At 55.7% G+C, this 26,899-nt stretch overlaps 2 protein-coding genes across 2 annotated transcripts; one reads left to right on the top strand and one right to left on the bottom strand.

Moving 5' to 3' along the window:
• The first annotated feature begins 8,515 nt into the window (after positions 1 to 8,515).
• Positions 8,516 to 16,406, top strand: LOC133266258 (UPF0598 protein C8orf82-like). Its single transcript, XM_061447490.1, has 3 exons — positions 8,516 to 8,658; positions 12,808 to 12,856; positions 15,905 to 16,406. Exons 1-3 carry the CDS (start codon positions 8,533 to 8,535, stop codon positions 16,378 to 16,380), a joined length of 651 nt encoding a protein of 216 aa, XP_061303474.1. The 5' UTR covers positions 8,516 to 8,532; the 3' UTR covers positions 16,381 to 16,406.
• Positions 16,407 to 17,934: 1,528 nt separating this feature from the next.
• On the bottom strand, positions 17,935 to 22,787 carry LOC133266329 (leucine-rich repeat-containing protein 14-like). Its single transcript, XM_061447537.1, is given in 4 exon segments — positions 17,935 to 18,544; positions 19,949 to 20,596; positions 22,458 to 22,759; positions 22,761 to 22,787. Coding segments are annotated over 4 exon segments (1,587 nt in total).
• Positions 22,788 to 26,899: the final 4,112 nt, after the last annotated feature.

The following is a 26,899-nucleotide window of genomic DNA, read 5'->3' as shown; positions in this document are numbered from 1 at the left end:
TCTTGGTGCCCATCATCTTCTCCTGTTTCTCTTGGACTTGTCTTGGCATCCATCATCTCCTTCTGCCCCTGATGGACCTTCCCTGGTGCCCATCTCTGCCTTACTGGACACATCTTGGTATTTGTCATGTCCTGCTGGACCCTTCTTGGAGCCCATCATCTCCTCCTGGTCCTGCCAGACCCATCTTGGAGCCCATCATCTCCTCCTGGTCCTGCCAGACCCATCTTGGAGCCTATCATCTCCTCCTGGTCCTGCCCAGCTCATCTTGGAGCCCATCATCTCCTCCTGGTCCTGCCCAGCTCATCTTGGCACCCATCATCTCCTCCTGGTCTTGCCCAGCTCATCTTGGAGCCCATCATCTCCTCCTGGTCCTGCCCAGCTCATCTTGGAGCCCATCATCTCCTCCTGGTCCTGCCCAGCTCATCTTGGAGCCCATCATCTCCTCCTGGTCCTGCCCAGCTCATCTTGGAGCCCATCATCTCCTCCTGGTCCTGCCCAGCTCATCTTGGAGCCCATCATCTCCTCCTGGTCCTGCCCAACCCATCTTGGCACCCATCATCTCTGCTTGGTCCTCCTGCGCTCATCTTGGCATCCGTCATCTGCTCCTGCTGGACCTCTCTTGGTACCCATCATCTCTACCTTACCCTACTGGACCCATCTTGGAGCCCATCATCTCCTCCTGGACCTGCATAAACCATCTTGGTGCCCATCATCTGCTGGACCCATCTTGGAGCCCATCATCTCCTCCTGCTTCTGGCCAGCTCATTTTGGCACCCATCATCTGCTTGGCCCTGATGGACACATTTTGACACCCATCATCTCCTGTTGGACCCACCTTGGTGCCCATCATCTCTACCCTACTGGACCCATCTTGGCATGTTGTGTCCTACTGGTCCTCCTGGACCCATCTTGGTGCCCATCATCTCTGCTTTACCCTACTGGACCCATCTTGGCATGCCATGTCTACTGGTCCTCCTGGACCCATCTTGGGGCCCATCATCTCCTCCTGGTCCTGCATAAACCATCTTGGTGCCCATCATCTGCTTGGCCCTGCTGGACCCACGTTGACACCCACCACCTTCTGCTCCTTCTGCACCCACCTTGGCACCCATCACCTTCCGCACCTTCTGGACCCACCTTGGCACTCATCATCTCCTCCTGCTCCTTCTGCACCCACCTTGGCACCCATCATCTCCTCCTGCTCCTTCTGGACCCACTTTGGCACCCATCATCTCCTGCTCCTTCTGCACCCACTTTGGCACCCATCATCTCCTGCTCCTTCTGCACCCACCTTGGCACCCATCATCTCCTGCTCCTTCTGGACCCACCTTGGCACCCATCATCTCCTCCTGCTCCTTCTGGACCCACCTTGGCACCCATCATCTCCTTCTGCACCCACCTTGGCACCCATCATCTCCTGCTCCTTCTGGACCCACCTTGGCACCCATCATCTCCTGCTCCTTCTGCACCCACCTTGGCACCCATCATCTCCTGCTCCTTCTGCACCCACCTTGGCACCCATCATCTCCTTCTGGACCCATCCTTGCAGGCACCATCCCCAGCCCCTCCAGGACCCATCTTGGCACCCACCATCTCTAGGACCCCCCCAGCCCCCTCATCCACCACCCCCTTCCCATTCCTTCCCCATGGCTGCCCCCCAAGTGCCTTCAGCTCCACCTGGGGCGAAGCAGAACCAAGGAGGGCACCCAATAGGTGGTGGTAGTCGCACCCAATGGGTCTGAGCAGCACCCAGTGGGTCTGAGCAGCACCCAGTGGGTTTAAGGAGCACCAAATGGATGGTGGTTGGCACCCAGTGGAGGGTGAGGAGCACCCAATGACTTGAGGAGCATCCAATGGGTCTGAGGAGCACCCAATGGGTTGAGGAACATCCAGTGGGTCTGAGGAGCACCCAATGAGTTGAGCATCCAATGGGTCTGAAGAGCACCCAATGAGTTGAGGAGCATCCAGTGGGTCTGAGGAGCACCCAATGAGTTGAGGAACATCCAGTGGGTCTGAGGAGCACCCAATGAGTTGAGCATCCAATGGGTCTGAAGAGCACCCAATGAGTTGAGGAGCATCCAGTGGGTCTGAGGAGCACCCAATGAGTTGAAGAGCACCCAATGAGTTGAGGAGCACCCAACGGGTTGAGGAGCACCCAGTGAGTTTGAGGAGCACCCAATGGGTCTGAGGAGCACCCAGTGAGTTGAAGAGCACCCAGTGGGTCTGCGGAACACCCAATGAGTTTGAGGAGCACCCAATGAGTTTGAGGAGCACCCAATGAGTTGAGGAGCACCCAATGGGTTGAGGAGCACCCAGTGAGTTGAGGAGCACCCAGTGGGTTTGAGCAGCACCCAGTGGGTTTGAGCTGCATCCAATGAGTTGTGGAGCACCCAGTGGGTTTGAGGAGCACGCAAAGAGTTGAGGAGCACCCAATGGGTTTGAGCAGCACCCAACAAGTTTGAGGAGCACCCAACCAGTTTGAGGAGCACCCAATGAGTTGAGGAGCACCCAGTGGGTCTGAGGAGCACCCAATGAGTTGAGGAGCACCCAATGGGTTGAGGAGCACCCAATGGGTCTGAGGAGCACCCAATGAGTTGAGGAGCACCCAATGAGTTTGAGCAGCACCCAGTGGCTTCACTCAGCACCCAACGGGTGCCAAGGGGCCACCCATCAGCATCTAGAGCCCTGTTAAGAGACCCATTCCTCACCCACTTCACTTTGAAGCCAGATGCTGGTCCCATAGAGGGGGTGCCCCATGGGTGACATGGGGGGTGCCCCATAGTGGGGGGGGGGGGGGGGCTTTACCCCACGCTACCTCCCAGCTCCACTCACTGCCAGGCACCTGGGGGGGGGGGAGGGGTCCCTTTTCCCCTCCCCCCCCCCGCCCCCATTAATTAATTAAATTAATTAATTTCTCCTTCCGTTGGGGCCTTTTTTTTTTGGTTTTTTTTTGGTTTTTTTCGGTCGCTTTTTGCCCGTTTTCCCCTCTTTTCGCCCCGTTTTCGTTGGTGGTTTTTTAGGGTTTCTTATCCTTATTTATTATGAGGAATTCTTGTTATTATTAAAAGGCAGAAGCTGATGTACAAATCATTAATAATTAATCATTAATAAAGTCGATCACGGGGGACACGAGCCCCTCCCCCCCCCGTGGGGTTGGGGGGGGGGGGGAGGGGGGGCCCCTCCCCCCCCCCGGGTCCTGTCTCTGTACCCGGATGTGAATAAAGCTTCGGCTGGAGGCGGCTGCGGGAGCTTTCACTGGGGTCTATAGGGGGGTCTATGGGGGGTATGGGGTCTATAGGGGTACATGGGGGTCTATAGGGGGTATGGGGTCTATAGGGGTACATGGGGGTCTATAGGGGGGTCTATGGGGGGTATGGGGTCTATAGGGGTACATGGGGGTCTATAGGGGGTATGGGGTCTATAGGGGTACATGGGGGTCTATAGGGGTACATGGGGGTCTATAGGGGGGTCTATAGGGGGTATGGGGTCTATAGGGGTACATGGGGGTCTATAGGGGGTATGGGGGTCTATAGGGGTACATGGGGGTCTATAGATGTGTCTATAGGGGGTATGGGGTCTATAGGGGTACATGGGGGTCTATAGGGGTGTCTATAGGGGGTATGAGGTTTACAGGGGTACATCGGGGTCTATGGGGGTATGGGGTCTATAGGGGTGCATGGGGGTCTATAGGGGGGTCTATAGGGGTGCATGGGGGTCTATGGGGGTATGGGGTCTATAGGGGTACATGGGGATCTATAGAGGTGTCTATAGGGGGTATGGGGTCTATAGGGGTACATGGGGGTCTATAGGGGTGTCTATAGGGGGTATGAGGTTTACAGGGGTACATCGGGGTCTATGGGGGTATGGGGTCTATAGGGGTGCATGGGGGTCTATAGGGGGGTCTATAGGGGGTATGGGGTCTATGGGGGTACATGGGGATCTATAGAGGTGTCTATAGGGGGTATGGGGTCTATAGGGGTACATGGGGGTCTATAGGGGTGTCTATAGGGGGTATGAGGTTTACAGGGGTACATCGGGGTCTATGGGGGTATGGGGTCTATAGGGGTGCATGGGGGTCTATAGGGGGGTCTATAGGGGTGCATGGGGGTCTATGGGGGTATGGGGTCTATAGGGGTACATGGGGATCTATAGAGGTGTCTATAGGGGGTATGGGGTCTATAGGGGTACATGGGGGTCTATAGGGGTGTCTATAGGGGGTATGAGGTTTACAGGGGTACATCGGGGTCTATGGGGGTATGGGGTCTATAGGGGTGCATGGGGGTCTATAGGGGGGTCTATAGGGGTGCATGGGGGTCTATGGGGGTATGGGGTCTATAGGGGTACATGGGGGTCTATAGGGGTTATGGGGTCTATAGGGGTACATGGGGGTCTATAGGGGGTATGGGGTCTATAGGGGTACATGGGGGTCTATAGGGGGTATGGGGTCTATAGGGGTACATGGGGGTCTATAGGTGTGCATATAAGGGGTATGGGGTCTATAGGGGTACATGGGGGTCTATAGCGGGTATGGGGTCTATAGGGGTACATGGGGGTCTATAGGGGTACATGGGGGTCTATAGGGGTATAGGGTCTATAGAGGTATATGGGGGTCTATAGTGGGTATGGGGTCTATAGGGGTACATGGGGGTCTATAGTGGGGTCTATAGGGGGTATGGGGCCTATAGGGGTACATAGGGGTCTTATGGGTCTGTGGGTCTCTATAGGTGGTGTCTATAGAAGTTATGGGGTCTATAGGGGTACATGGGGGGTCTATAGGGGGAATGGGGTCTATACAGATATAGGGGGGTCTATAGGGGTGTCTATAAGGCGTATGGGGCCTATAGAGGTACATGGGGGTTTATAGGGGTGCCTGTAAGGGGTATGGGGTCTATAGGGGTACGGGTTCTATAGGGGGTACAGGGCCTATAGGGGTACATGGGGGTCTATAGGCGTGTCTATAAGGGGTATGGGGTCTCTAGGGGTACATGGGGGTCTACACATGTGTCTATAGTGGGTATGGGATCTATAGGGGTACATAGATGTCTATAGGGATGTCTATAGTGGGTATGGGGTCTAGAGGGGTACATGAGTGTCTATAGGGGTGTCCATAGGGGGTCTGGGGCCTATAGGGGTACACAGGTGTCTACAGGGGTGTCTACAGGGGGTCTGGGGCCTATAGGGGTACAGGGGTGTCTATAGGGGTGTCTATAGGGGGTCTGGGGCCTATAGGGGTACACGGGTGTCTATAGGGGTGTCTATAGGGGGTCTGGGGCCTATAGGGGTACACGGGTGTCTATAGGGGTGTCTATAGGGGGTCTGGGGCCTATAGGGGTACACGGGTGTCTATAGGGGTGTCTATAGGGGGTCTGGGGCCTATAGGGGTACACAGGTGTCTATAGGGGTGTCTATAGGGGGTCTGGGGCCCATAGGGGTACACGGGTGTCTATAGGGGTGTCTATAGGGGATCTGGGGCCTATAGGGGTACACGGGTGTCTATAGGGGTGTCTATAGGGGGTATGGGGCCTATAGGGGTACACGGGTGTCTATAGGGGTGTCTGTAGGGGGTCTGGGGCCTATAGGGGTACATGGGGGTCTATAGGAGCAGGTGAGTGTCTATAACGGGGATGGGCCTCTGTAGGGTACATGAGCATATATAAGGGGTGCATGGGTGTCTCTAGGGAGAATGGGTGTCTATAGGGATGTCTATAGGAGTGCATGGGAGTCTATATGGGGTATGGGTGTATATATAAGGGTATATGGTGTCTACAGGACCAGGTGGGTTGTCTATAGGACACCACATGGGTGTCTATAGGGGTGCCTGTGTGTCTATAGGGTTACAGGGGTGTCTATAGGTGTACATGGGTGTCTATAGGGCACATGGGTGTCTATAGGTTTACACGTGTGTCTATAGCGTGTATGGGCGTCTATGGGGGTGGATGGTTGTGCCTATAGGGTCTCTATGGGGTCCCTATGAGGTCTCTATGCGTCTCTATGGGGTCTCTATGGCGTCTCTATGGGGTCTCTATGGGGTCTCTATGGAGTCTCTATAGGGTTCCTATGGGGTCTCTATAGGGTCTCTATGGGGTCTCTATGGGGTCTCTATGGGGTCCCTATGGGGTCTCTATGGGGTCGCTATAGGGTCTCTAGGGAGTCTCTATAGGGTCCCTATGGGGTCCCTATGGGGTCTCTATAGGGTCTCTATGGGGTCTCTACGGCGTCTCTATGGGGTCTCTATAGGGTCTCTATAGGGTTCCTATGGGGTCTCTATGGGGTCTCTATAGGGTCTCTATGGCGTCTCTATAGGGTCTCTATGGGGTCTCTATGGGGTCTCTATAGGGTCTCTATGGGGTCTCTATAGGGTCTCTATGGCGTCTCTATAGGGTCTCTATGGGGTCTCTATGGGGTCTCTATAGGGTCTCTATGGGGTCTCTATGGGATCTCTATGGGATCTCTATGAGGTCTCTATGGGGTCTCTATGGGGTCACTACGGGGTCTCTATGGGGTCTCTATGGGGTCTGTATGGGGTCCCTGTGGGTCTCTATGGGGTCTGTATTGGTCTCTATGGGGTTTCTAGGGAGTCTCTATGGGTCTCTATGGGTCTGTATGGGGTCTCTATGGGCTCCCTATGAGGTCTCTATGCGTCTCTATGGGGTCTCTATAAGGTCTCTATGGGGTCTCTATGGGGTCTCTAGGGAGTCTCTATAGGGTTTCTATGGGGTCTGTATGGGGTCTCTATGGGTCTCTATGGGGTCTCTATTGGTCTCTATGGGTCTCTATGGGGTCTCTATGAGATCTCTATGGGTCTCTATGGGTCTCTATGGGGTCTCTATGGGTCTCTATAGGGTCTCTATGGGGTCTCTATGGGTCTCTATGGGGTCTCTATGGGTCTCTATGGGGTCTCTATGGGGTCCCTATGGGGTCCCTATGGGTCTCTATGGGGTCTCTATGGGTCTCTATGGGGTCTCTATGGGGTCTCTATGGGGTCTCTATAGGGTCTCTATGGGGTCCCTATGGGGTCTCTATGGGGTCGCTATAGGGTCTCTAGGGAGTCTCTATAGGGTCCCTATGGGGTCCCTATGGGGTCTCTATAGGGTCTCTATGGGGTCTCTACGGCGTCTCTATGGGGTCTCTATAGGGTCTCTATAGGGTTCCTATGGGGTCTCTATGGGGTCTCTATAGGGTCTCTATGGCGTCTCTATAGGGTCTCTATGGGGTCTCTATGGGGTCTCTATAGGGTCTCTATGGGGTCTCTATAGGGTCTCTATGGCGTCTCTATAGGGTCTCTATGGGGTCTCTATGGGGTCTCTATAGGGTCTCTATGGGGTCTCTATGGGATCTCTATGGGATCTCTATGAGGTCTCTATGGGGTCTCTATGGGGTCACTACGGGGTCTCTATGGGGTCTCTATGGGTCTCTATGGGGTCTGTATGGGGTCTCTGTGGGTCTCTATGGGGTCTGTATTGGTCTCTATGGGGTTTCTAGGGAGGCTCTATGGGTCTCTATGGGTCTGTATGGGGTCTCTATGGGGTCCCTATGGGTCTCTATGCGTCTCTATGGGGTCTCTATAAGGTCTCTATGGGGTCTCTATGGGGTCTCTAGGGAGTCTCTATAGGGTTTCTATGGGGTCTCTATGGGTCTCTATGGGGTCTCTATTGGTCTCTATGGGTCTCTATGGGGTCTCTATGAGATCTCTATGGGTCTCTATGGGTCTCTATGGGGTCTCTATAGGGTCTCTATGGGGTCTCTATGGGTCTCTATGGGGTCTCTATGGGGTCCCTATGGGTCTCTATGGGGTCTCTATGGGGTCTCTATGGGTCTCTATAGGGTCTCAATGGGGTCTCTATGGGTCTCTATGGGTCTCTATGGGGTCCCTATGGGTCTCTATGGGGTCTCTATGGGGTCCCTATGGGTCTCTATGGGTCTCTATGGGGTGTCTATGGGGTCCCTTTGGGTCTCTATGGGGTCTCTATGGGGTCTCTATGGGGTCCCTATGGGGTCCCTATGGGTCTCTATGGGGTCTCTATGGGGTCTCTATGGGTCCCTATGGGTCTCTATGGGTCTCTATGGGGTCTCTATGGGGTCTCTATGGGGTCCCTATGGGTCTCTATGGGTCTCTATGGGGTCTCTATGGGGTCCCTATGGGTCTCTATGGGTCTCTATGGGGTCTCTATGGGTCCCTATGGGTCTCTATGGGTCTCTATGGGGTCTCTATGGGGTCTCTATGGTGTCCCTATGGGGTCCCTATGGGTCTCTATGGGGTCTCTATGGGGTCTCTATGGGTCCCTATGGGTCTCTATGGGTCTCTATGGGTCCCTATGGGGTCTCTATGGGGTCCCTATGGGTCTCTATGGGTCTGTACCGGTCCCCCCGGGCCATGTTTCCGCCCGGAGCGGTTCCCGTCTCGTACCGGTCTCCTCCACTTCCGGTGCCACTTCCGGGCCGGCGGCGGGGCCCTGTTCCCGTCCCGGTGCCGTTCCCCGGTTCGGTCTCGCTCCATTTCCGGTTCCGGTCCGGTTCGGTTCCGGTTCCGGGATGCGGCTGCTCCCGGCGCTGCGGCTCCGGCCGGGCCCGGTGGCGGCGGTGCCTCGGTACCGGCAGGGGCAGAGCCCGGAGCCGCGAACCAGGGAGTACTTCTATTGGGTGGATCATCAGGGACAGGTACCGGAACAACAACGGGAACAACAACGGGAACAACAACGGGGATAACAACGGGGATACCGGGAACAACAACGGGGGGATACCGGGAACAACAACGGGAACAACAACGGGGATAACAACGGGGATAACAACGGGGATAACAACGGGGATAACGGGCATAACAACGGGGATAATGGGGGGAGAACAACGGGGGGATAACGGGAACAACAACGGGGATAACAACGGGGATAACAACGGGGATAACGGGAACAACAACGGGGGGATAATGGGAACAACAACGGGGGGATAATGGGAACAACAACAGGGATAACAACGGGGATAACGGGAACAACAACGGGGATAACGGGAACAACAACGGGGATAACGGGGGGAGAACAACGGGGATAACGGGAACAACAACGGGGATAACAACGGGGATAACGGGAACAACAACGGGGATAACGGGGGGAGAACAACGGGGATAACGGGAACAACAACGGGGATAACGGGAACAACAACGGGGATAACGGGGGGAGAACAACGGGGATAACGGGAACAACAACGGGGATAACAACGGGGATAACGGGAACAACAACGGGGATAACGGGGGGAGAACAACGGGGATAACGGGAACAACAACGGGGATAATGGGGGGAGAACAACGGGGATAACGGGAACAACAACGGGGATAACAACGGGGATAACGGGAACAACAACGGGGATAACGGGGGGAGAACAACGGGGATAACGGGCATAACAACGGGGATAATGGGGGGATAACGAGGGGATAACAGGGGGGGAACCACGGGGATAATGAGGGGATAACGGGGGGAAGAACGGGGGGAACAACGGGGGTAAAGGGGGGGATAACAGGCATAACAACGGGGGAACAACGGGGATAACAACAGGAATAACAGGGGGATAACAGCGGGAACAACGGGGATAATGGGGGGAATAACGGGGATAACGGGGGAAACAACAGGGATAACAACAGGGATAACAGGGGGATAATGGGGGGGAACAACGGGGGGGATAATGGGGGGGATAACAACAGGGATACCGGGAACAACAACGGGGATAACAGGGGGGAACAACGGGGATAATGGGGGGATAACGGGGGGATAACAGGGGGGGAACAATGGGGGGATAATAGGGGGAACAACAGGGATAAGGGGGGGAACAATGGGGATAACAACGGGGATAACAACAGGGATAGCGGGGGAATAGGGGGAACATCGGGGATAATGGGGGGATAACGGGGGGAACATCAGGGATAATGGGGGGAACAACGGGGATAACAACAGGGATAAGGGGAGGATAATGGGGGGGAACAACGGGGATAACAGGGATAATGGGGGGAACAACGGGGGGAACAACAGGGATAAGGGGGGGATAACAGGGGGGAACAACGGGGGGGATAACAACAGGGATAACAGGGGGGATAACAGGGGGAACAACAGGGATAACAACGGGGATAACAGGGGATAAGGGGAACAACAACAGGGATAACAGGAACAACAGGGGGAACAACGGGGATAACGGGGGATAACGGGAACAATAACAGGGATAACAACGGGGATAACGGGGGGGATAATGGGGATAACAACAAGGGGGATAACGGGGGGGATAACAGCGGGGATAACAGGAACAACAGCAGGGATAACGGGGGGATAACAGGGATAACAACGGGGGATAACGGGGATAACAACGGGGGGATAACGGGGGGGATAACAGCGGGGATAACGGGAACAACAACAGGGATAACGAGGACACAGCAGGATAATGGGGACAGCAGGGATAACAGGGATAACAACGGGGATAACGGGGGGATAACAGGGGCAGCAGGGATAACAGGGACACAGCAGGATAACGGGGACAGCGGGGATAACAGGGATAACAATGGGGATAACGGGGGGGATAAAGGGGACAGCTGGGATAACGGGAACAGGGAGAACAACAGGAACAACAGGGATAACGGGGGGGGGCAATGGGAATAACGGGGATAACAGGGGGAACACCGGGGACAACAGGAATAATGGGGACAGGGAGAACAACGGAGACACCGGGAACAGGGGGAACACCAGGAACACAGGGAATAGGGGGAACGGGGGGGACAATGGGAACAGAGGGAACACCAGGAACAGGGGGGCACCGGAAATAGGGGGAACAACGGGAACACGGGTGCACCAGGAATAATGGGAAGAGGGGGGACAACGGGAACAGGAGGGACACCGGGAATAAGGGGAACAGGGCACTGGGAACAGGGGGAACACCAGGAGCAGAGGGAACACCGGGAACAGGGGGGCACCGGGAATAGGGGGAACACTGGGAACAATGGGAACAGGGAGAACACCAGGAACAGGGGGGCACCAGGAATAGGGGGAACACTGGGAACAATGGGAACAGGGGGAACACCAGGAACAGGGGGGCACAGGAATAGGGGGAACAATGGGAACAGGGGGAACACCAGGAACAGGGGGAACACCGGGAACAGGGGGGCACCGGGAATAGGGGGAACAATGGGAACAGGGAGAACAACAGGAACAGGGGGGCACAGGAATAGGGGGAACACTGGGAACAATGGGAACAGGGGGAACACCGGGAACAGGGGGGCACCGGGAATAACGGGATCAGTGGGGCACTGGGAACACACAATGGGAACACTGGGAATAGGGGGAACACTGGGAACAATGGGAACAGGGAGAACACCAGGAACAGGGGGGCACCAGGAATAGGGGGAACACTGGGAACAATGGGAACAGGGGGAACACCAGGAACAGGGGGAACACCGGGAACAGGGGGGCACCGGGAATAACGGGATCAGTGGGGCACTGGGAACACACAATGGGAACACTGGGAATAGGGGGAACACCGGGAATAACGGGAACAGGGGGGACAGCAGGAACAATGGGAACACCGGGAACGGGGGGACAATGGGAACACACAACAGGAACAAAGGGAATAACAGGAACAGGGGGGACAACGGGAACACCGGGAATAGGGGGGCACTGGGAACACGGGAAATACCAGGAACAGGGGGGGCACTGGGAACAATGGGAACAGGGGGAACACCAGGAACAGAGGGAACACAGGGGGAACACTGGGAACAAGGGGGGGTGTCCTGGGGGGGGCTAGAACCAGATCCACAACAGATCCCAGATGGATCCCAAACAGGCCCTCAGTGAATCCCAAAAGGACGGTAACGGCCTCGGGATGCCGGGGATGGGATGGCTCCTGGGGAGATCCCAGATGGATCCTGGCTGGATCCCAAACAGAACCCACGTGGATCCATAGCAGATCCCAGGCAGATCCCAAACAGAACCCACGTGGATCCATAGCAGATCCCAGACAGATCCCAAACAGAACCCACGTGGATCCATGGCAGATCGCAGACAGATCCCAAAGAGAACCCACGTGGATCCATGGCAGATCCCAGACAGATCCCAAAGAGAACCCACGTGGATCCATGGCAGATCCCAGACAGATCCCAGACAGAACCCACGTGGATCCATGGCAGATCCCAGACAGATCCCAAACAGAACCCACGTGGATCCATGGCAGATCCCAGATAGATCCCAAACAGAACCCACGTGGATCCATAGCAGATCCCAGACAGATCCCAAACAGAACCCACGTGGATCCATGGCAGATCCCAGATAGATCCCAAACAGAACCCACGTGGATCCATGGCAGATCCCAGACAGATCCCAGACAGAACCCACGTGGATCCATAGCAGATCCCAAACAGAACCCACGTGGATCCACAGCAGATCCCAAACAGAACCCACGTGGATCCATGTCAGATCCCAGACAGATCCCAAACAGAACCCACGTGGATCCATAGCAGATCCCAAACAGAACCCACGTGGATCCATGGTGGATCCCAGCTACATCCCAAACGTATTGAGAGGGACCCAGGACAGATCCCAGGTAGATCCCAACCAGATCTCAGAGGGATCCCGGTCAGATCCCAGATGGATCCCAAACAGAACCCATGTGGATCCATGGAGGATGCCCAATAGATCCCAAACATACCCGGAGGGACCCATGACAGATCCCAAAGGGATCCCAAACAGAACCCCCATGGATCCAAGGCAGATCCCAAAGAAATCCCAGAGGGATCCCAGGCAGACTTTGGGATTCAGAGGCTTTTTCCCCCTTTTCCAACAGCTTTTCCTGGATGACACCAAAGTGAAGAACTTCATCACCTGCTTCAAAGGTACCGGGCCCCAAACCCATCCCAAAAGCAGCCCTTCCCTGGGATCACATCCTTAACTGGGATCTCAGCCTTATCTAGGATCCAGTCCTTGGGATCCCATCCTGAATCGGGATCCAGTACTTGACTGGGATCTGATCCTCAATCAGGATCTCATCCATGAGCCCTGATCCTTAATGAGGATCCAGTCCTTAACTGGGATGGATCCTTAGTAAGGATCTGATCCTTAACTGGGATCCAATCCTCAACTGCGATCTCATCCGTATTGGGAGTATTCAATTGGGATCCAATCCTTGGGATCTGATCCTGAATCAGGATCCAGTATTGACTGGGATCTGATCCTTAATCAGGATCTGATCCTTAATCATGATCTCATCCATGAGCCCTGATCCTTAATGAAGATCCGATCCTTACCTGGGATCCAGTCCTCAACTGGGATCTCATCCGTATTGGGAGTATTCAGTTGGGATCCAATCCTGAATCAGGATCCAGTATTGACTGGGATCTGATCCTCAATCAGGATCTCATCCATGAGCCCTGATCCTTAGTAAGGATTTGATCCTTAACTGGGATTCAATCCTCAATTGGGATCTCATCCGTATTGGGAATATTCAGTTGGGATCCAATCCTTGGGATCCGATCCTGATTCAGAATCCAGTCCTTACGATTCCATCCTTAACCAGGAGCCTATCTTTAATACGGATCCCATCCTTATTTAGGATCTAATCTCTAAGTGGGATCTGATCCTTGAAATCCAATTGTTAATGGGGATCTCATCCTTAACGGGGATGCGATCCTAGAGATCAGATCCTTAATCAGGATCCAATCCTTAATTGGGATCTCATCCTAAAACCAGATCTCATCCTTAACTGGGATCCCAGCCTTAATCAGGATCCTATCCTTGATCAAGATCCGATCCTTAATTGGAATCTTACCCTTAACTGGGAGCTGATCCTTAAAATCAGGCTGCTATCATCACTTGGGATCTCATCCCTGAGATCCAATCATCAGGATCCCATCCATCCTTAACTGGGATCTCATCCCTGAGATCCAATCACCAGGATCCCATCCATCCTTAATCAGGATCTCATCCCTGAGATCCAATCACCAGGCTCCCATCCATCCTTAATCGGGATCTCATCCCTGAGATCCAATCATCAGGATCCCATCCATCCTTAATCGGGATCTCATCCCTGAGATCCAATCACCAGGATCCCATCCATCCTTAATCAGTATCTCATCCCTGAGATCCAATCACCAGGATCCCATCCATCCTTAATCGGGATCTCATCCCTGAGATCCAATCATCAGGATCCCATCCATCCTTAATCAGGATCTCATCCCTGAGATCCAATCACCAGGATCCCATCCATCCTTAATCAGGATCTCATCCCTGAGATCCAATCACCAGGATCCCATCCATCCTTAATCGGGATCTCATCCCTGAGATCCAATCATCAGGATCCCATCCATCCTTAATCAGGATCTCATCCCTGAGATCCAATCACCAGGATCCCATCCATCCTTAATCGGGATCTCATCCCTGAGATCCAATCATCAGGATCCCATCCATCTTTAATCCGTATCTCATCCCTGAGATCCAATCACCAGGATCCCATCCATCCTTAATCGGGATCTCATCCCTGAGATCCAATCATCAGGATCCCATCCATCCTTAATCAGGATCTCATCCCTGAGATCCAATCACCAGGATCCCATCCATCCTTAATCGGGATCTCATCCCTGAGATCCAATCATCAGGATCCCATCCATCCTTAATCGGGATCTCATCCCTGAGATCCAATCATCAGGATCCCATCCATCCTTAATCAGGATCTCATCCCTGAGATCCAATCACCAGGATCCCATCCATCCTTAATCGGGATCTCATCCCTGAGATCCAATCATCAGGATCCCATCCATCTTTAATCCGTATCTCATCCCTGAGATCCAATCACCAGGCTCCCATCCATCCTTAATCGGGATCTCATCCCTGAGATCCAATCACCAGGCTCCCATCCATCCTTAATCGGGATCTCATCCCTGAGATCCAATCATCAGGATCCCATCCATCCTTAATCGGGATCTCATCCCTGAGATCCAATCATCAGGATCCCATCCATCTTTAATCCGTATCTCATCCCTGAGATCCAATCACCAGGCTCCCATCCATCCTTAATCGGGATCTCATCCCTGAGATCCAATCACCAGGCTCCCATCCATCCTTAATCGGGATCTCATCCCTGAGATCCAATCATCAGGATCCCATCCATCCTTAATCGGGATCTCATCCCTGAGATCCAATCACCAGGATCCCATCCATCCTTAATCGGGATCTCATCCCTGAGATCCAATCATCAGGATCCCATCCATCCTTAATCGGGATCTCATCCCTGAGATCCAATCATCAGGATCCCATCCATCCTTAATCGGGATCTCATCCCTGAGATCCAATCACCAGGATCCCATCCATCCTTAATCGGGATCTCATCCCTGAGATCCAATCACCAGGATCCCATCCATCCTTAATCAGGATCTCATCCCTGAGATCCAATCATCAGGATCCCATCCATCTTTAATCGGGATCTCATCCCTGAGATCCAATCATCAGGATCCCATCCATCCTTAATCGGGATCTCATCCCTGAGATCCAATCACCAGGATCCCATCCATCCTTAATCGGGATCTCATCCCTGAGATCCAATCACCAGGATCCCATCCATCCTTAACTGGGATCTCTTCCCTGAGATCCAATCATCAGGATCCCATCCATCCTTAATCGGGATCTCATCCCTGAGATCCAATCACCAGGATCCCATCCATCCTTAATCAGGATCTCATCCTTGAGATCCAATCATCAGGATCCCATCCCATGGCAGCAGTGACTGGAAGGGGAGGGGGGGGGATCAGGCATCCCTATTTGCATATCCCTTCCTTCCCTACCATCACTTCCCATTGGCGCTTCCCGGTGCTTCCATCCCTCCTCCCATCAGCTTCCCAAACCCGGAAGAGCCGCATTTAACCACATCCCCATGTCCCATATCCCTGCAGACGTGGCATTCCTGAGCTTCTTCTTCAAGCAGCTGGAGCGGAACCGGAGCGGGCGCTACGAGGCGGAATTCCCGTTCCTATCCCGCTGCGGCCGGGAGCGGAACTTCCTCCGCTGTGAGGATCAGCCCGTTGTCTTCACCCACCTCCTACCGGGAGATCCCGGGCTCCTCTCCTACTGCGGCGGGGGGGAGCGCTTGGCGGTGCCATTCCAACCGGGAAAGCTGACGGTGTTGCCGGAAAACGGGCGGCTCTACCATCCGGCGCCGGCCAAATCCGGCGGCGTGGGGCTGGTGCGCTCGGCGCTGGCTTGGGAATGGAGCTCCTGCTTCCAGTACGAGCACGGGATGGAGCAGCCACCAACGCACTTCCTATGGGAAGGCCGGAGCTACCGGCTCACCGGGGAGCTGCTCCCGTTGCTCCGTGCGGGAAGCGCCAGGGAACGCGCGGATATTCCCGGCTCCACGTGCCAGGGTTGAGCCGCGATTCCCGGTGTCCCCATCAGAGCCCACCGGGGCCAGACCCCAAGCCTTAAAGAAGCTTAAAGTGGGAGAACGGAGCTGATTCCTTGTGGGAATTTGGGAGGTCGGGATGGGATCTGGGGGGGGAAGAGTGATAATAAAAGGCGCCGCGGTGCCGGGTTCTTTGCCAGAGCCCTTCCAAAGCAACCGGATTTATTAAGGAATTCCTTGTGTTAATGAACCTGGATAACGAGGAATGGCGGAGCCGGAATGGCGGCATCGAAGCCGTGGTGGTGGTGGTGGGAGCAAGTGGCAAAAGAGCTCCAAACCAAGGAGAAACCTCAGGGAGAAGGTGCCAAAGTGGCACCGAAATGAGGGGGAAAACCTCAGGGAGATGGCCAAAAAGGTCACAGCTGAGGAGAAAACCTGGAAAAGGGGCCAAAGAGGCACCAAAATGAGGGGGAAACCTCAGGGAGATGCCCAGAAAGCTCCCAGCTGAGGAGAAAACCTGGAAAAGGGGCCAAAGAGGCACCAAAATGAGGGGGAAACCTCAGGGAGATGGCCAAAAAGCTCCAAAACAAGGGGAAAACCTCAGGGAAAAGGTGCTAAAGCAGCACCCAACATGGAGAAACTGCAGGGAGATGCCAAAGTGGCACCAAAATGAGGAAGAAACCTCAGGGGAAGGTGCCAAAGAAGCACCAGAACATGGAGAAAACCCCAGGGAAATGCCAAAAACCACCAAAACGTGGAGAAAACCTTAGGGAGAAGGTGCCAAAGTTTCTCGAAACCAAGGAGAAACCTCAGGTAGATGCCAAAAAACACCAAAACAAGGAGAAAACCTCAGGGAGATGCCAAAAAAGCTCCAAAACATGGAGAAAACCTTAGGGAGAAGGTGCCAAAGTGGCACCAAACCAAGGAGCAACCTCAGGTAGATGCCAAAAAACACGAAAATAAGGAGCAACCTGAGGTAGATGCCAAAAAAGCTCCAAAACGTGGAGAAAACCTCAGGGAGAAGGTGCCAAAGTGGCACCAAACCAAAGAGAAAACAGGGTGGAAAGTGCCAAAGAGGCACCAAAACGAGGATAACCTCAAGCAGAAGGTGCCAAAAGATCTCCAAAATGAGAAAACCCCTGCTAGATGCCAAAATGTTCCACCAAACAGAGAAAACCTTCTTGAGAGGCCAAAAAAGCTCCAAAACCAGGAGAAACATCAGGTAGATGTCAAAAAAAACCCCACCAAAACAACGAGAAAACCTCAAGAGAAGGTGCCAAAGTGGCACCAAACCATGGAGAAAACAGGGTGGAAAGTGCCAAAGAGGCACCAAAACGAGGATAACCTCAAGCAGAAGGTGCCAAAAGAGCTCCAAACCGAGGAGAAAACCCTGTTGAGATGCCAACCAAGCTCCCAAACGAGGAGATGACCTCAGGGAGAAGGTGCCAACCCCCCCCCCCAAAAAAAAACCCCAAGGAGGAACCTCCGGTAGATGCCAAAAGCTCCAAAACCAGGAGAAACGGCCCCAGTTTTGGTGTTGGACCACGGGCTCTGTCCCGTGTCCCCCCCAGTGATGCCACATCAGTGCTGTGGGTTGGGCTGTGGGTTGGGCTGAAGCTCTCCCAAGGCGAAGTAGTCGAGGGTGCCTTGGCGGCAGAGGCTGGCTGTCCACATGGCGTTGTCGCGGCCGGAGCTCACCAGCATGCGGCAGAGCTCGGCGCTGACGGCGGTGAAGCGTTCCTCATCCAAAGCATCCTCCAAGGGCCCGGCGGAAGGCGCCGGTGCCCGCGGCGTCTCCCGGCTGTAGCAGTCCACGGGGTAAGGGTAGACCACGAGGCAGAGGTCCGGGAGGACGGAGGTTTGGCGTAGCAAGGTCTTGAGGCCCGGCGTGGACAGAGGGTTGCCGAAAAGGCCCAGGCATCGGAGGCGGGAGCAACGGCACAGAGACGGGAGCAGGGCTTCCAAGCGGGAGTCTGTGAGTTGGCATTCCATGAGATCCAGGTGGAGGAGGCAGGAGGAGTTCTCCAGGAGGGAGCACAGAGGTTGGAGAAGGCTCTCGGTGAAGTGGTGGCCGCTCAAGTCCAGCTTCTTCAGGGCCGGAGCGTGGATGCTTTGGGAGAGGAAAGCGAGGTCGCCGGGAAGGAGGTAGCAGAAGGCCAGTTCCAGGCTTTCCAGAGGAGCTTCCAGGTTCCTGGTGGGAAGAGGGAGAAGGAGCCATGAGGACACCAAAGCCACCGGGATCAAGCTGTCGATCAATGGGGTGGGGATGGTTCCCAAAGCAAAACACAAATCATAGGGTGCTTCTCCTCACGCAGCACCCCCCAAGTCCTTCTTCTCAGGGCTGCGCCATCCATCCGTCATCCATCCCATCCATCCATCGGCCATCAGCCATCCAGCCAACCATCCCATCCACCTGTCCATCCATCATCCAGCCAGCCAGCCCACCCATCCAGCCATCCTCCATTCAGTCATGCTCTATCCATCCATCATCCATCATGCATCCATCCATCCATCATCCATCCATCATCCATCATGCATCCATCCATCCATCATCCATCCATCATCCATCCATCTATCCATCCATCCACCATCCATCCATCATCCATCTATCCATCCCTCCATCCATCCATTCATCATCCATCCATCTATCCATCCATCCATCATCCATCCATCATCCATCTATCCATCCATCCATCACCCATCCATCATCCATCCATCTATCCATCCATCCATCATCCATCCATCTATCCATCCATCCATCATCCATCCATCATCCATCCATCTATCCATCATCCATCCATCCATCCATCATCCATCCATCTATCCATCATCCATATATCGATTATCCATCCATCTATCCATCAATCCCACCCATCCATCTATCCATCATCCATCCATCCATCCATCATCCGTATATCCATTATCCATCCATCTATCCATCCATCACCCATCAATCCCACCCATCCATCCATCCATCCATCCATCCATCCCATCCATCCATCCATCATCCATCAATCCCACCCATCCATCCATCCATCATCCATCAATCCCACCCATCCATCCATCCATCCATCCATCATCCATCAATCCCACCCATCCATCCATCCATCATCCATCAATCCCATCCATCCATCACCCATCAATCCCATCCATTCATCCATCATCCATCAATCCCACCCATCCATCCATCATCCATCAATCCCACCCATCCATCCATCCGTCCATCATCCCTCAATCCCATCCATCCATCACCCATCAATCCCATCCATCCATCCATCACCCATCAATCCCATCCATCCATCCATCATCCCTCAATCCCATCCATCCATCCATCACCCATCAATCCCATCCATCCATCCATCACCCATCAATCCCATCCATCCATCCATCATCCATCAATCCCATCCATCCATCACCCATCAATCCCACCCATCCATCCATCATCGATCCATCCCACCCATCCACCCATCCACCATCCATCCACCCCAGTCCATTTACGGGATCACCCAACCCACACCCCCACCTCACTGAACCTCCTGATGTCCACCCACGCCCCCACCTCCCTCCGGATCCCATCTGCCCCTTGGATCCGCACCGTAGCAGCTGCCTGAGCTTCCCGGACAACCTCGACGATCCCAAGTTGAGCTCCCGGAGGGCCCGGAGCTTCCCGAGGTGCGTGGCAAGACGTCGGAACCCGGCGTCGGCTCCGGCCGCGTGCCTCCGCACGTCCACGTTGCTGTAGGGCAGCTTGAGGCTGAGCAGATCCGGGAAGCGGCTGAGCTGCGGCACCACGGCGCAGAGCCCCGCCAGGCCCAGGTTGTTGAAGCGCAGATCCACGCGGCGCACGCCGCCGGGATCCAGGCATTCCAACAACGCCACGATCCCGGTCACCGACAGCTCCTCGGCGTGGAAATCCCGGCAGCGGAGCCGCAGGGGGCTGCCGGTGGCTTGGAGAGCGTCACGGAGGACGCCGGACGACGTGCCGTTGACGAAGAGGTCGGCGCGGATCTCGACGCCGACGGCGTGGGGCGGGGAGGAGCTTCCGGAGGGGGTTCTGCGTCGCTTGGAATTGCGTTTCTGCACTTCCCTTTGGTGTTTGGCCACCTCGAGGCAAGCTTTGGCCAACGCCACCGTGCCCGACCATAGGCTCATCCCTTCTGGCCCGCGGGCGGTGGCGGTGGCGGTGGTGTCGTCGTCCTGGAGACCCGTCATGTCCAACACCCGCAGGTGGCACTGTCTGTCGCTGGGGAGATAGGGAATGGGGTTGGAGGGGGGGGAAAGTAGGGAATGGGGAGAGCTGGGGGTGTCCCGCACCGCGCTCCGGCCCTGATGGGGGTGGTGAGGCCCAAAGTGATGGAGGCTCCATCCCTGGAAGCCTTCAAGGCTCCGGAGAGACTTTGGAGCAGGTCCAGTGCCTAAAGGGGCTCCAGGAAAGCTGGAGAGGGGCTTTGGACAAGGGATGGAGATATGGGATGAGAACGGCTACAACTGGAAGAGGGAAGAGTTGGATGGGACCTTGGGATGAAGTTCTCCCCCATGAGGGTGCTGGGGCACTGGAACGGGTTGAATGGAGAAGCTCTGGATCACTGGAAGTGATCCAGGCTAGGCTGGATGGGGCTTGGAGCAATGGGGTTTTGGACAAGGGATGGAAACATGGGATGGGAAGGAAGGGCACCAACTGGAAGAGGGAAGAGTTGGATGGAACCTTGGGATGAGGTTCGTCACCATGAGGGTGCTGGGGCAGTGGAAGGGGTTGAAGGGAGAAGCTCTGGATCACTGGAACTGATTCAGGCCAGGTTGGACCGGGCTTGGAGCAATGGGGCTTTGGACAAGGGATGGGATAAGGGGGAACGGCTCCAACTGGAAGAGGGAAGACATGGATGGGACCTTGGGATGAAGTTCTTCCCCATGAGGGTGCTGGGGCACTGGAAGGGGTTGAATGGAGAAGCTCTGGATCACTGGAACTGATCCAGGCCAAGTTGGATGGGGCTTGGAGCAATGGGGTTTTGGACAAGGGATGGAAACATGGGATGAGGAGGAACGGCTCCAACTGGAAGAGGGAAGAGTTGGATGGGACCTTGGGATGAGGTTCATCACCACGAGGGTGCCGGGACACTGCAAGGGTATGAAGGGAGAAGCTTTGGACCACTGGAACTGATCCAGGCCAAGTTGGATGGGGCTTGGAGCAATGGGGCTTTGGACAAGGGATGGAAACATGGGATGGGGAGGAAGGACACCAACTGGAAGAGGGAAGAGTTGGATGGGACCTTGGGATGAGGTTCATCACCACGAGGGTGCTGGGGCAGTGGAACGGGTTGAAGGGAGAAGCTGTGGATCACTGGAACTGATCCAGGGCAGGCTGGACCGGGCTTGGAGCAATGGGGTTTTGGACAAGGGATGGGATAAGGGGGAACAGCTCCAACTGGAAGAGGGAAGAGTTGGATGGGACCTTGGGATGAGGTTCATCACCATGAGGGTGCCGGGACACTGGAAGGGGTTGAAGGGAGAAGCTGTGGATCACTGGAACTGATCCAGGGCAGGCTGGACCGGGCTTGGAGCAATGGGGCTTTGGACAAGGGATGGGATAAGGAAGAACGGCACCAACTGGAAGAGGGAAGAGTTGGATGGGACCTTGGGATGAGGTTCGTCACCATGAGGGTGCTGGGGCAGTGGAAGGGGTTGAAGGAAGAAGCTGTGGACCACTGGAACTGATCCAGGCCAAGTTGGATGGGGCTTGGAGCAATGGGGCTTTGGACAAGGGATGGGATAAGGAAGAACGGCTCCAACTGGAAGAGGGAAGAGTTGGATGGGACCTTGGGATGAGGTTCATCACCACGAGGGTGCCGGGACACTGGAAGGGGTCGAATGGAGAAACTCTTGATCACCGGAACTAATTGGCCAAGGCTTGGAGCACCCCGCTCTAGTGCAAGGTGCCCCCATGGAAGTGGGCGCTCTTCAAGGTCTCTTCCAACCCAAACCCTTCCACGACGCTCCCAGTCCAGCATTGATGATGACCACCACCACCACCACCACCACCACCACCACCCTTCCCATAGGGCATGAGGGACCCAATCCCACCCCGTTACCCCAAGGGACCGCGGTACCTGGGGGTCTGCTGGGACTCCTCCAGCTCCCTCCTGACGTGGGCCACCACGGCGGCGAGGACGGCTTGGACACAGAGCTTGTCGGGGCTGTGGGGCGCGCGGTGGGCGCGGTGCCGGGGGTGCCCGCAGCGGCCCAGGAGGCACTGGAAGCTGAGCACTGGGAAGGGCCAGGAGGTGACCAGGTCCTGTAGGGCCAGGGCCCGGCCGTCCACGAAGGCCGCTTGGAAGAGGACGGGGTAGAGCTCGGAGGGCAGGAAGGGCAGCGCGCGGCGGGCGCCGGGCCGGTGGCCAAGCAGGCGGCGGGGCGCAGAGGAAGACGAGGCTCTGCATGGTGCCGTGGGGCTGGCCCCACGGAGGCACCCAAGGGAGCCGGGGGGGGGACACAGAGAGAGAGAGGAAAGGGGGGACCTGGGGCAAGAGGCAAAAGGAAGGGCTGTGGTGGGATATGTAACATGACCCACAACACACACATATCAATGGGGCAGTCCTAAAGGCAGACCTGGACATCAATGGGGCAGCCCTAAAGCAGACCCGACATCAATGGGGCAGCCCTAAACCAGGCCCATCATAAATGGGGCACCCCTAAACCAGACCAATTATCAATGGGGCACACCACTGCACCCCTAAAGCAGACCCGACATCAATGGGGCAGCCCTAAACCAGACCCAACATCAATGTGGCACCCCTAAACCTGACCAATTATCAATGGGGCACCCCTAAATCAGACCAATTATCAATGGGGCAGCCCTAAATCAGACCAATTATCAGTGGGGCACCCCACAGCACCCTAAACCAGACCCAACATCAATGGGGCACCCCTAAACCTGACCAATTATCAATGGGGCAGCCCCTAAACCAGGCCCATCATAAATGGGGCAGCCCTAAACCAGACCCGACATCAATGGGGCAGCCCTAAACCAGGCCCATCATCAATGGGGCACGCCACTGCACCCCTAAGGAGACCTGACATCAATGGGGCAGCCCGAAACCAGGCCCATCATCAATGGGGCAGCGCTAAACCAGGCCCATCATCAATGGGGCACGCCACTGCACCCCTAAAGCAGACCTGACATCAATGGGGCACCCCTAAACCAGACCAATTATCAATGGGGCAGCCCTAAACCAGGCCCATCATAAATGGGGCAGCCCTAAACCAGACCCGACATCAATGGGGCAGCCCTAAACCAGGCCCATCATCAATGGGGCACGCCACTGCACCCCTAAAGGAGACCTGACATCAATGGGGCAGCCCGAAACCAGGCCCATCATCAATGGGGCAGCGCTAAACCAGGCCCATCATCAATGGGGCACGCCACTGCACCCCTAAAGCAGACCTGACATCAATGGGGCACCCCTAAACCAGACCAATTATCAATGGGGCAGCCCTAAATCAGACCAATTATCAGTGGGGCACCCCACAGCACCCCTAAACCAGACCCAACATCAATGGGGCAGCCCTAAACCAGGCCCATCATCAATGGCGAACGCCACTGCAGCCCTAAAGCAGACCCGACATCAATGGGGCAGCCCGAAACCAGACCCGACATCACTGGGGCAGCACTAAACCAGACCCGACATCAATGGGGCAGCTCTAAACCAGGCCCATCATCAATGGGGCACCCCTAAACCAGACCCATCATCAATGGCGCATGCCACTGCACCCATAAGCAGACCCGACATCAATGGGGCAGCCCTAAACCAGACCAATTATCAATGGGACACCCCACAGCACCCCTAAACCAGACCCCGACATCAATGGGGCACCCCTAAACAAGACCAATTATCAATGGGGCATGCCACTGCACCCCTAAAGCAGATCCGACATCAATGGGGCAGCCCTAAACCAGGCCCATCATCAATGGGGCACCCCTAAACAAGGAAGACGAGGCTCTGCATGGTGCCATGGGGCTGGCCCCACGGAGGCACCCAAGGGAGCGGGGGGGACACAGAGAGAGAGGAAAGGGGGGACCTGGGGCAAGAGGCAAAAGGAAGGCTGTGGTGGGATATGTAACATGACCCCCTACATACACACATCAATGGGCAGTCCTAAAGCAGGCCTGACATCAATGGGGCAGCCCTAAAGCAGACCCGACATCAATGGGGCAGCCCTAAACCTGACCAATTATCAATGGGGCAGTCCTAAAGCAGACCCGACATCAATGGGGCAGCCCTAAAGCAGACCCGACATCAATGGGCAGCCCTAAAGCAGACCCGACATCAATGGGGCACGCCACTGCACCCCTAAAGCAGACCCAACATCAATGGTGCACCCTAAACCAGACCAGACATCAATGGGGCAGCCCTAAAGCAGACCAATTATCAATGGGGCACCCCACAGCACCCCTAAAGCAGACCCGACATCAATGGGGCACGCCACTGCACCCCTAAAGCAGACCCAACATCAATGGGGCACCCCTAAACCTGACCAATTATCAATGGGGCAGTCCTAAAGCAGACCCGACATCAATGGGGCAGCACTAAACCAGGCCCATCATCAATGGGGCACCCCTAAACCAGACCCGTCCATCAAATGGGGTACCCCTAAATGAGACCCATCATCAATGGGGTACCCCAAAATCAGATCAATTATCAATGAGTCACCCTACAGCACCCCTAAACCAGACCCGACATCAATGGGGCAGCCCTAAACCTGACCAATTATCAATGGGGCACCCCACAGCATCCCTAAACCAGACCAATTATCAATGGGGCACCCCACAGCACCCCTAAACCAGACCAATTATCAATGGGGCACCCCACAGCACCCCTAAACCAGATCCATCATCAATGGGGCACGCCACTGAACCCCTCAAGCAGATCCATCATCAATGGGGCATCCCTAAACGAGACCCATCATCAATGGGGCACTCCATTGCATCATAAACTGGGCCCATTATTAATGGGGCGCCCCTAAACCAGACCTATCAGCAATGGGGTACCCCTAAACCAGACCTATTATCAGTGGGGCAGACATAAACCAGCACCCATCATCAATGGGGCACCCCTAAACCAGACCTATCAGCAATGGGGTACCCTAAACCAGACCTATTATCAGTGGGGCAGACATAAACCAGCACCCATCATCAATGGGGCACCCCTAAACCAGCCCCATCATCCATGGGGCACCCCTAAAGCAGACCCATCATCAATGGGGTACCCCACAGCACCCCTGTGCCCCATCACAGGCCCCCCCCAGCACCCCTAAACCAGACTCCACTAAAAGGGCACCCACAGCACCCATAGCGCCCATCCCATTGGCCCTAATGCAACCCCATTAAAAGTCTCCCCCAACACCCCCAAACCAGCCCCGCCCCCCCATACAGGACCCCCTAAACCAGGCCCCCCCATGGGACCCCCTAACCCAGCCCCACCACCACCACTATGGGACCCCCTAAACCATCCACCCCCCCCCCTTGGGAACACCTAAACCAGGCCCCCCCCAACCACAGGACCCTCAAACCCAGCCCCCCCCCATGGGAACCCTAAACCAGCCCCCCCACCAGAGGGCACCTTAAACCAGGGCCCCCCCTCCCCACTATGGGACCTCTAAACCAGCCCCCCCCCCCCCACTATGGGACCCCCTAAACCAGCCCCCCCCAACCCATGGGATCCCCTAACCCAGGACCCCCCCACTATGGGGCCCCCAAACCCAGCCTCCCCCCCTCACCACAGAACCCCCTAACTCAGCCCCCCCCCCCGCCATACAGCAACCCCTAAACCAGTGTCCCCCCCCCCCCCCCAGGCCCCCTAAACCAGGCCCCCCGAGGACCCCCTAACCCAGCCCCCCCCCCCCCCCCCAACTATGGGACCTCTAAACAAGCCCCCCCCCCCCCATATGGGAACCCCTAAACCAGCTCCCCCCCCCCCCCCAGGCCCCCTAACCTAGGCCCCCCCCACTATGGGACCCCCTAACCCAGCCCCCCCCCCCCCAACCATACGGGAACCCCCTAAACCAGCCCCCCCCCCCCCAGGCCCCCTAACCCAGGCCCCCCCACTATGGGACCCCCAAAACCAGGACCCCCACCACTATGGGAGCCCCTCAAATAGCCCCCCCATGGGACCCCTAACCCAGCCCTACCCCCCCATATGGGAACCCCTAAACCAGCCCCCCTCCCCCACAGGACCCCTAACCCAGCCCCCCCCCCCCCCACTATGGGACCCCCAAAACCAGGACCCCCCCACTATGGGAGCCCCTCAAATAGCCCCCCCATGGGACCCTAACCCAGCCCTACCCCCCCATATGGGAACCCCTAAACCAGCCCCCCTCCCCACAGGACCCCAAACCCCAGTCTCCCCCCCCACTATGGGACCCCCAAAACCAGGACCCCCACCCACTATGGGAGCCCCTCCAATAGCCCCCCCCATGGGACCCCTAACCCAGCCCTACCCCCCCCATATGGGAACCCTAAACCAGCCCCCCTCCCCACAGGACCCCTAACCCA

Source organism: Pezoporus flaviventris, unplaced genomic scaffold (assembly GCF_033815535.1).
Source record: "Pezoporus flaviventris isolate CSIRO_AGI_PZ_B2104156 unplaced genomic scaffold, CSIRO_AGI_Pfla_v1 ptg000007l, whole genome shotgun sequence".
Taxonomy (NCBI): Eukaryota; Metazoa; Chordata; class Aves; order Psittaciformes; family Psittacidae; genus Pezoporus; species Pezoporus flaviventris.
The sequence above is the reverse complement of the archived record's forward strand: the minus strand, read 5'-3'. Positions and strand labels throughout refer to the sequence as shown.